An 11,113-nucleotide genomic window follows, 5' to 3' on the forward strand; every position below is an offset into this window, starting at 1 on the left:
GTACAACAACTCTCATTCTTTCTTATACATCATCATCTGCAGTCAGGTACAATGATCTTTGTGTCAGTCAATGGCAGCTTCTTTACCGTCTTTACTTAGATCCTTTAATAATAAAATGTTATTTAACTATTATGGAAAACAACGTATCACTGGCAAAATCACAAATATATAAAATTTGAAATAATAACTTCATGATTTTGGTCAGTCTGTCAACAGACAACTCAATTTTATTGATTTAGCCAATTCATATTACAATTTAACAATGTTCTAAAATGCATTCTACACATTGATAGCAATGCACTTCCGACTTGCCCTTAAGTCAATGAAACTATAGTTTTACTCAAACAATTCTTTGTTGTAACCACCATGTTGTCTCCCCAGTCTTCCAACAGGAACCATGATTCCCATGGTGACAGCCTCACTGGCCCTGATGGCAGGAACCCTCCGCTTGACACCCTGAAAATGTCAGCTTTCTACTTTAATATGAAATTAGTACATAATTGGTATATAACAAGATTTTACTCCAAAGTACAGGAAGGTATGTGTGAATTTTTAATTTCATACCATACATTTGCCAATAAACTACTTTTAAAGACAACAGGGAAATGACCAACAGCTTGGGGTATAAATATAATGCTAATAACTAATACCTACTTTAAGTTTTAAAAAATTAATATATGTCTTACAGTTTGACTTACTGTTTGTGTGTGTGTGTGTGTGTGTGTGTGTGTGTGTGTGTGTGTGTGTGTGTGTGTGTGTGTGTGTGTGTGTGTGTGTGTGTGTGTGTGTGTGTGTGTGCAGGAGAGGAGGCTCTGCGGCTGATCTTTAAGGACTAGATGTTGGACAGAGACTTCATGCTGCTCTATGAATATGGAATCCAGCATCTGTCTGTGATCCAGATGGCGTTGAAGGTTCCTGGAGGACTGATGGCCTGACAGAGACGACGTCCTCCCGTACCACCACTGTGCTGCCTCACGAAGCTACTTCCTGTTTACAAATGTCAAACCTTTATTCCAATAAACCTTTTAGCCATGTTCCCAAGTTGCCTTGAAATATGTTTGAAAAGTTGCTGTTGCGCGGAATAAAACCTGGTGCTCTGTAATGTCTCATCTTTGATCAGTGTGTGGGTATTAGGAGGTTAAAGTGAAGCCTCAAGACTCTTTAACTTTAATACATCTAAAAGGAACAAGTAGTTTGACTGAAGGCTCTAACATGGATCCCTGCAAAGCCTCTACCGACCTCCATCAACAAAACAGGGAATAATAGTTATTCCATTGCACCAAATCAGGTCCTATGGGATTTTATACCTTTTTAGATGAATAACGTAACAATAAAAAATTGTCTACACATGAGAGAAAACAAACAAATGTATGGGTTAACTATATGTGTTAAAACTCTGCTCTAGAAATGGTACCACTCTGGAAAGGGTCACCAGCTATAAGTACCTAGGCATTTGGGTTGATGAGAAACTCGATTTTAAACCACATTTGAGTCAACTCGTAAAAAAGCTAAGAAAAAAATTGGGCTTTCTCTATAGAAATAGGTTCTGTTTCACTTTCCAAGCCAGAAAACGCATTATTGAGTCTGTTTTTATATCAGTTTTAGATTACGGTGATGTAATTTATGGAAATACATCCCACAGCACACTGTAATCTCTGGATGCTGTATACCATTCTGCTCTGCGTTTTATCACAGGAGACCGCTATGGCACACACCACTGTACTCTCTATAACAAGGTTGGCTGGCCAGCCCTGTCTGAAAAAAGGGATGGTCATTGGAAGATTTATATTTACAAAACAATCATTGGGCTACTGCCACTATATCTCTCCTCTCTCATCAGCTGGAATTCTAATACCCACAATACTCGCTCCCAGAGCTGGCTTTCATTGTATGTACCTCGTGTTAAGACCAACTTGGGGAAGACATCTTTCTATTATAAAGCACCCTACATCTGGAATGAGGTCCAATAATCTTTAAAGTTGCGCTCATTTGTTTCATTGACAGAGTTTTCGAGTCTGGTCTCATGTACAGCTGACTTCTCCTGCAATGACTGTAACTGCTAGTTGACTTTGCCATAGTATTTTATTGACGAATTGTTTCATACCTTGTATTACTGTGTATATATATATGCATATTTATTTCATTCCTATTTATTCAATGTATTAACTTTTAATGTATCAACTTTTTTATTGTACCCTCGGCACCATTGAAAATGAGGGTCTTATCCCTCAATGTGTCTTCCGAGGCTTAAATAAATATTCAATCAATGTGTACAAGTATGATCTACAGATGAGACTTCAATGTGAAGAAGTGTCACGGTTATTTTTATAATTCTTTCTCATTGCCCATCAAAATATCGAATCTAAAAATGATCAACATTGTAACAAAGTCTATTCATTTATTGATTATTTAATTAATTTGTAAATAAATGCATTAATGCATGTGTTTTTCTCAATTTTTTATTAATTCATAAAATGATTTATTACCATTTCCTTGTCACTTGTGCTCTTCCATGGAACTAAGTGTGTCACTTAACAGGTTCATTTCATTCTCCCATGCTTAGCTGCGTTCAGGTTCTGCATGGAACGAATCCAAGGTGTGTCTCAGACCAATTAGCTTCCAGTTCCTGGACTATTTTTAGAGCTGTCTTTTATTGAAAACTCATATTCAGTTTCCTTGTAAGAAACTTGTGGGAATTATTTCTCGTACGAGGTGTCTGCTAATTAAAGCAATTATTCAGAAACACACCGAGCCACAGCAGCAGCAAGTGAAAGTGAAAGAGCTCCTGCAGTGTCCCCCATTCACTACAGTTACTGCAGAGTGAATGATCCTGCTGCCTGTGGCCCGATTGATTAACATGGGCGCGGAAAGGAGGTGCACAGCTTTCGAGGCGCTCTGCAGTGCTTCTGCCTCCGTTGTGTCCCTGGGGCTAGAGGACAATGGTGTGACGTTACTGCATTGGTTAAAGTATGTATCATGTCATTATAAATCAGCCTCTTGTGGCGACCTCTTGGCATTTTGCGCCCTAGGCAATGTCGCCAATGCCAGGAGCCGCCCCTGATCTGGAACAACATCATGGATGGTAGAGTGACATTGACATCTTGTCAAATGTTTCTACGGTATTGTTTGCATCCCAATATTCAAAAGCACGATTGGCCCAAAGACTTTAACTCCAATATTGTTTTCAAATATTGTGATTTTTTTGAAAATAAGTCTGTACGTCAATTCGTACCATGGAGAGACGCCTGCGAGCTAGTTCAGGCAGCCAACTCGAGCTGGGCTGCTCCAAACATGTGACACACATCATGTGACATACCTCACTCTCAACAACCATCTATAATACACACCCCCTTTATCAGGTGGTCTATTTAAGCAGAGACACATTTTCGATCATCCCCTTTGCTCAAACTGCTGCTGCAGTGTTGCGACCAGTTGCTTCAGCCCCTCCACCGCCCCAGCATCCACCTATAGGCTCCGAGGGGGTTTACAAGTATTTGCTCATCACTCCCATTATTACTGTGTCATCGTTTGGGGGAGTGATTAAGGGAGAGCCTAGACGCCAAACACTAATCCTGTTCAACTGCTGCAATAAATGTTTGATGTTAGTTGTCTGACTGAAATGTAATCACTCAGCAAGTTTCAACAATTAAGAGGGAGCTAATGTCGTGCTGCAATGGAAATGATTAAAAAGAACTAAGATAGTCAGAAGTGGATTAGTGTTTAGTATAACTTTCAGTGTAATTTGGAAAAACTGAAACAAGATAACCTGACCTGCCTGCAAGTTGCATGACCACAATTTTTGTCTTCATAACCTTGACACCCAATCAGAAACCAGTCAACAAACAATGCGTGGATTAAATTCTCTCAAAACCTGTTTTGCCAGCGGGCCGTCGTCTGCGCTTAAAAGCCGGTTGTTGCAGCCCAGAGCTTCTTTACAGCTGAGGGCAGGGTGGCAGAAGGTAAACATCAGTGGCCTTTTCTATCCTATTTCAATGCAAATAAAACTAACAATTCACTTACACATATTGTAGCTATATTGCATATGTATATTTTGAAGTTCTTTTCATGGTTCACCATCTTCTCTGTTGTTTGACTTAAGTGTGGTCCAAGAAACACTGCAAGGATGAAAGTCTTCATTTTCCTTGTGATGGGCTTGGCCGTTTCTTCTGCAGACACAGTAAGACTTTACTCATTGTTCAACTGCTTTACTGTAGAATTGACTTGAAATGCAACTGAAACATTTGACAAGATGCCTGATGTTGTATTAACAAGCAAACTGTTGATGTGTTTAAACTTTCTTTTTTTCTTTTTATTTCAGGACGAACTAGAAATAATAGACGTTGAGGGTCAGTTGCATTATTTCTACTTAATCTAATTTAAATTTAAATTTAATAATTAACAATTTCCACTTTACAAAGCAGCATCTCACATTTCTCTCTCCCTCTCTCTCTTTGTAGAAGTTGGTCAACCAAAGGACATTACGGAAATAAACAGGGGTACATTTAAACATCTTCTTGTCATTTAATGAACACTGTTGGGATATTTTTGACCTGACTTCATGGGGAACAGTGTCAGTAGCTACTAGTAGTGATTTTTCTATTGAAATATCATTTTTTTGTCTACTGTTTCATCTTAGCATTCAATTTACGTGATGATATTGTGGAGGTGAGTTGAGCATTTTTAAGAAATTATTCTAAGAGTGATAAATGTGTATGTATTCATCTTGTGTGACACCCAAAATATTTCAGGCACCAAACGTTCAAAGGAGCTCACTTAGTAATGACGACTATCTTTGGAAATCCCCAGTCCCATATGTTTTGGGAAATGACCTTGGTAAATATAAAATGTATCTTGCGTGATAACCCTGAATTTTATGTGACATAGGACTTCACCTACGACATGTGTTCTTTAGATTGATGTTATGAAGTATATAACGTGTTTGTACACCAGCTGGTAGCCAGCAGTTTAGTAAGCATCATTAGTCGGAGGCTGTTGCCACATCGTAACCACATTTCACTTGAAAGAAAACCAGAAAGAGACTGAGTCTTTCAGAGTAATGCACTTTAGCAAGTGTACCTCAATCTGAATTCATTTCATCATCTCTTGGATTTGACCTGTGACGCGATTCCCTTGAACAATGGAAGACTTCAATGCTAAAGGAGTGATCCTGAGGGCCCTCGACGAGTACAGGCTCAAGTCATGCATTGACTTCAGACCAAGGAATGAAGAATACTATTACATCTCCGTCAGAAAGTTAAACGGGTATGTGTTGTGATTTTTTCCTGACACTTTTGATAGTCAATAACATAATTTATCAGACAGAAATGTTATATAACATAAGAATATAATTCTCTGCTTTCCTCTGTCTTATATCTACACTGGAGTCTTTTGAGTGTTAACCAAAACAACAGATATGAAAAGCCACGTGGAGTTTTATTGTAACCAAAGCTTGTGTTCATTGTTTTTTGCTGGGGGCCCGATCTTATACCTGGTGCAAATTAAAGGGAAACCCCTCATAAGTGTCTTAGCTAGTTTCGGAGTGATTCAGTTGTAATTTTCCAATTCAGCACCTGCATTGCTTAAATGGCAAATGCACTGGTGTCTAAGCATCCATCGCCGTATTGGTCTTAAAATGAGGTGTGGTCACAGACATTGCCGGTGCATTGCTATCTTGAAAACAATATCGTTGTGACCTGAAAAAACCTGATCTGAAGTAAATTACATGGAATTTCACAGTTTTTGTAAAGTATTCAGAAGAAGGGTTCAGGGAAGCGTTGTCTCTACCTACCTGGTAGATTTGCTATTGTAATGGCTATCCACCTTGGCCTTTAAAACCATGCACCTGTGGCATCAGCCTATTTACATGCACCGTGGCTATGTCGGCACAAATTTGTATTTGCTCAGTTATCTAATGCTCTCATCCAAAAAGACAATTCATTAACTAAGATAAATTATATTTGAATATATTGTGACTCTGTACTCAGATCTAGATCATTCTATCTCCCTTTAAATCAATTTAGTGTTTAAGGCACTACATTGATTGAATTTAAAAACATGACGGTATTGTATTAGTCAATGTATTTGTTTAATTATACAAACTGTTAAGTCTTTGTCTCTTTTAGATGCTGGTCATATGTTGGAAGGACATTTAGTGGACAGGAGATCTCCATTGGCAGAAATTGTGATTCAACCAGCATTGTTCAACATGAGTTTTTCCACGCTCTTGGCTACTTCCACGAACAAAGCCGCTATGACAGAGATGATCATGTAAAGATTCTATTTAAGAACATCCGAAAAGGTTATATTTCTTGCATTCCTGCTCATTATATTCAGTGATTTATCTTAAATATATTACAGTTGTGGTGCATAAGGGTCCTAGAGTATTACAAATGTACTAATGAATGAGTTAACTAATCCATGGATCAGATTGTTTTCTCTAATAATGAATTAGAGAGTTCATCTCAACCATATATGCTGCTCTTTAGGTTTTCAATATGGTATATTGTTATTAATGAATTTGAACATTCAATTTTCTTTTTATATGTTATCCAGGTTATGAGCACAACTTTGAGAAAGCTAATAAGACATACAGCACCGTTTCGGGACTCCCATATGACTACAACTCAGTGATGCACTATGGCTCTGGAGCATTCTCCAATGGAGGCGGGTCTACAATTGTCACCGAAGATCCAAAGTTCCAGAATGTGATTGGTCAAAGACTGCAAATGAGTCCAATCGATGTTAAGGAGTTGAACCGCCGCTACAAATGCAGTAAGAGCTTGGTGTTAGATGTTTTGGGAATGTGTGTTTCAATGACTAAAATCTGTGAAATAATACGCTTATAATACAAAATCCTCTTTTATCCACAAGAGTACTTGTTGACACTTTTACTTATATCTGAAAATGTAATAATCCTATTTGTTATCCGGCTTTATCCCTATTTCTTGAAATATGTTGCCAAACTAAGTTATTAATATGATCATTATCAGTTCCCTGGTTGAAGTTTGAAGCAGGCTTTGGCAACTACAATGAAATAAAATGTACTTTTTTCAGTTTATGGTGGTTGCTACCTGCCCCACCACAAGCAATTGTTATTCATTTGTATATTGACTATTTCTTGGCTGGACTAGTAATTCTCTTGGTGCTCCCCTGGATCAACTGTTTGGACCCAAGATGAGACATTTCTGCCAATATGTATAACAGGATTACGATGCTGATAGAGTGGTGGGTAAAGTGTTTCAGGCCACAACACACTCCTGGAGTTTCAGGGGTAAACAGTGTTGCAGCCAAATCCAATACAATTGAGGTAACTGGTGACCACTTCTTCCAACGTAATAAAACAGAAAAACTTAACATGCCTCCATACTACTTGTGTGGTGTCATCACATTGTTCACATGCCCCGACATTCATATTCGACTCGAACCGGTGTCATTTACACTGTGTTTTTAGCCCAAATGTCCTCTGATAGTCTCTTGGGAGCCAGGTTAGTGTATGCACGGGTATGCACCTCGGAACACCGCACACGAGAACCCAAGGGAACGCATGGGGTGAACATTCATGTGGCTACGTCCACAAGCTTAGCCACTTCCAGTGGACTTTTAGGCTTAAAACTTGCGGACACTTGTATGACTCCACACCAGCAGTGTTTTTATCTGTTGTTTTATTAGGTCTGAAGAAGCGGTCACAAATTACTTTAGTTGTATTGGATTCGGCTGCAACACTGGACTCAAACCCTTCTCTCACCCCTCCATTGGCATTATAGTGAATGGAAAAAGAGTGAATTTTCATTTTTCAGTGAACTGTCCTTTGGGATCTGACGTTAGTGTCATGCTGCACAAATATGAAGTTACTTGTCAGTTTATAGCCACAGAACACAGTACAGTACATAGCTGTAAATAAGGCAGAGATTGTGAGGCCGAGCAAGTTCCAGGTTCCTAAAGGGGAGCTGTATAATCTAATGCAGTTGTTGTTCATGCAACAGAAAAGGTGTTTTGAGAAAATCGAACAATGAAAATGAGATACATTTTGATCTCATTACTCCCATTCAATTTTGTTTGTATTTCAAGGCACTTTACATAGTGAGGTTGAGAACTTAAAACTAACAGAGAAACCCAACAGTTCCCACAATGAGCCTTTCAATCAACACTTTGGAGACTGAAAAAACTCCCCTTTAACAGGAAGTAACCTCTAACAGAACCAGAGTCAGTGTGAACGGCCATGTTTGGGATGAGTGGAGAAAAATGTAGAAGAGAGGAGAGTTGGGTGGAAAGGAGGGGAAACACAAGAATTCATTGTGTAACCATCATATTTAAGCTCTGCATGTCAGACTGGTTGTAATGATGAGGATGGAGTCAAACCTGCAGAATGAGAGGGAGAGAAGACTTGAATACACTTATTCCCCCCCCCATGTCAGTACATCGTATTAAATGCTTTGTTCTTCGTTCACCTCAACAGAGAACACCACTGCATTCCACATTTTCTGCAGCTTCTCTAATGAGAGCATGTGTGGAATGAACAGCTGCTCAAACAGTAGCAATGACACTGGCTGGGAAATGGTAAAACAAGCACAGGGTGGACCTGAAACTGACCACACCACTCTACCCACTGCCAGCAGTAAGAATGGTAAGAGCTCAACATTTTCTAAATCGACATGTTTTTCTATTCTCTTCTTTCTTTCAAGTAGGACATACAGCTTTCAGGAAAATATTGTAATGTAAACGTCACATATATGATTTACTTAAATTATACATCATATAATTAAGATTAAGATAATTAAGATTGTACTACATTCTAGGTACAGAAGGTTATTTCATGCATGCTAGCACAGCAAGCGGTGAGGAAGGTAAAACCTCACAGCTGGAGACCAAGATGATGGAGCCAACCAGGGAGTGTCATGTCCAGTGTCTCCAGTTCTATTATTACCACAGTGGGAGCGAGTCAGACATACTGAACATCTGGATCAGAGAGTTTGACGATCAATACGACCTTGAGGGAACCCGCCGCCTCATGGGACAGATCACTGGTAATGTCAGACTGTGTTATTATCAGTCTCATCTAAATGGTATGCAAGATTCTGATGGACTGTGACATTTCCTTCCCTCCAGGTCCTCAAACATCTCACTGGCGCATCCATCATGTTTCCCTGAATGCCACCAAGCACTTCCAGGTGGAGTTTGAGGCACTTACAGGAGCAGGGAACTCTTCAGGCGGTTTCTCAATTGATGACATCAATTTGTCCGAGATCGAGTGTCCACATGGGTCCTTGCAGATAGATAATTATATGGAGAACAACAACAAAACATCTTTGATCTACAGCCCACGGCAGTACACCATAGACGGCTATGCCTACCGTATAGCAGTACAGTTTAAGGGATCTTACTTTTCACTGATTATGCAAATGTTGTCAGGCGAAAATGATGAGAAGCTGCAGTGGCCTTGCTTACAAAGGCAAATGACTCTACGAATGCTGGATCAGACACCAAACTTACAGCTGCACATGTCACTTGACAGAAGTTTCACCACAAGCCCAAATCATGTCAACAACTTAGGTAAACTGAAGAAAACATGAACAATTCCTTCTAAAAAAAAAAACTATGCATTCACCACCTTACGAGTGATATGCCAGTGTTTCCTCCCTTGCCATTTATATTTATTGTTCTATCCTTTTTGGAAACAGGTTTAAGTCCATGGGACAATCCTCGTAAGAATGGAACTGAATTCGTTGATGAGAATAATCAGACTGCCTTTGCCGGACCATTGCAAGGCTACAAAACTTTTGCATATATTGATCTAATTCAATCCAGAAACTACGTCAAGGGAGACAGTTTGATTATAACCTTCAGCTTCCAAGGCAAGTTGATTTAAATATTTTTTTCTGCTTGGAATTTTACACCAAACATTTTTCAACTATTTAAATCAATTTATCATTGAGTGGAAGTTTTGTTGCATGCTGTTACTAAAATATAATTTTTTTCTAGATCTCAATCCCTTGATAAATGAAAGTGCTTTACCATGTCCTGAGCTGGCACCAGTAAAGCTTGAACCTCCCATGGATCTGGATAGTGGCTCATGTGTACCACGGTAGAACATTTTCAGCACTGAATTATCTCCTCATTTAAACGTTTTAAAATTTTGTGAAATTTGTAAGATGCCTTTAAAATCATGCAATGTCTTTTACAGGATCGCCTCCGTCACCCGACCACCTCCTACAACAAGGTATTCAGATATACTAACAAATGTTAAACTTGTTGAACAGTGAACTTGTGAAAGCTTCATTTGATGCTGCTTAGCAACTTACATAAACAGGTCTGTCGGGTCTGTTGAAGGTTCAGTGAGTAGAATTAGTGACATCTAGTGGTGACGGTTCACAATGCAGCTGAACACCCATCACTTCAGCCTCCCCTTCCAAACATGAGAGAACCTGTGGTAGCCTTCAGTTGTCATAAAAACTCAAACAGTGTTTAGTTTGTCCAGCCTGGGCAACTGTACAAAAACTTTGCGGCCTCCGTAGAGAGGGACCCGCTCCCAATGTAAATATAAAGTGTTTAAAGATAAATGACCCATTCTAGGGTCAATTAGGGAATCTAGGGAATTTATTCAATTTAGATGAAACACACCAGTGAAAACATCACCAGGATTATGTGATATTCAATTACTGTCAATAGATCCCGTTTACCTAAATGGCACAGTGAACCTTTAAGCAAGAAAATTAAATAAACTGCAAAAATATGAATAAGGATATAAGGGAAGACCCAGAATAAGAGTACAGTTGAAATTTGTTATATGCTAGCTTCAGCAGCGAATCAATTGCCACTGTTAAATCCAACAGATATTATTTCAATTAATTAATTATTTCCTGTCTGTTAAAGCATCTTTGGCTTCTCTCCTGCAATGGTGGCTTCTCCTGTCCTCACCCTGCTGCTCGCACTGATGCTTTCAATGCCATGATGGACAGGATCAGCAATTGGCCTTGATTGCTTATTCAAACCAAGGCTGTACTGGGAGACACTGGTCAGGGATACATGGTTCATTGAGACCAGTCCCTTGCTCTTGTGTCTTCAACAAGAGGGAATTGAAGAAATGCCTACAATAAAAAAAAATTGCAGTGTGTGG

At 39.1% G+C, this 11,113-nt stretch overlaps 1 protein-coding gene across 1 annotated transcript; it reads left to right on the forward strand.

Annotated features, from left to right (window-relative positions):
- Positions 1-836: 836 nt before the first annotated feature.
- On the forward strand, positions 837-9,569 carry LOC133013938 (meprin A subunit beta-like). The gene is made up of 8 exons (XM_061081022.1): positions 837-911; positions 4,749-4,833; positions 5,145-5,262; positions 6,123-6,298; positions 6,553-6,771; positions 8,456-8,623; positions 8,796-9,023; positions 9,106-9,569. Exons 1-8 carry the CDS (start codon positions 837-839, stop codon positions 9,567-9,569), a joined length of 1,533 nt encoding a protein of 510 aa, XP_060937005.1.
- The last annotated feature ends 1,544 nt before the right edge of the window (positions 9,570-11,113 follow it).

The sequence above is a fragment of the Limanda limanda genome, chromosome 11 (genome assembly GCF_963576545.1).
Source record: "Limanda limanda chromosome 11, fLimLim1.1, whole genome shotgun sequence".
In the NCBI taxonomy this organism is placed as follows: domain Eukaryota; kingdom Metazoa; phylum Chordata; class Actinopteri; order Pleuronectiformes; family Pleuronectidae; genus Limanda; species Limanda limanda.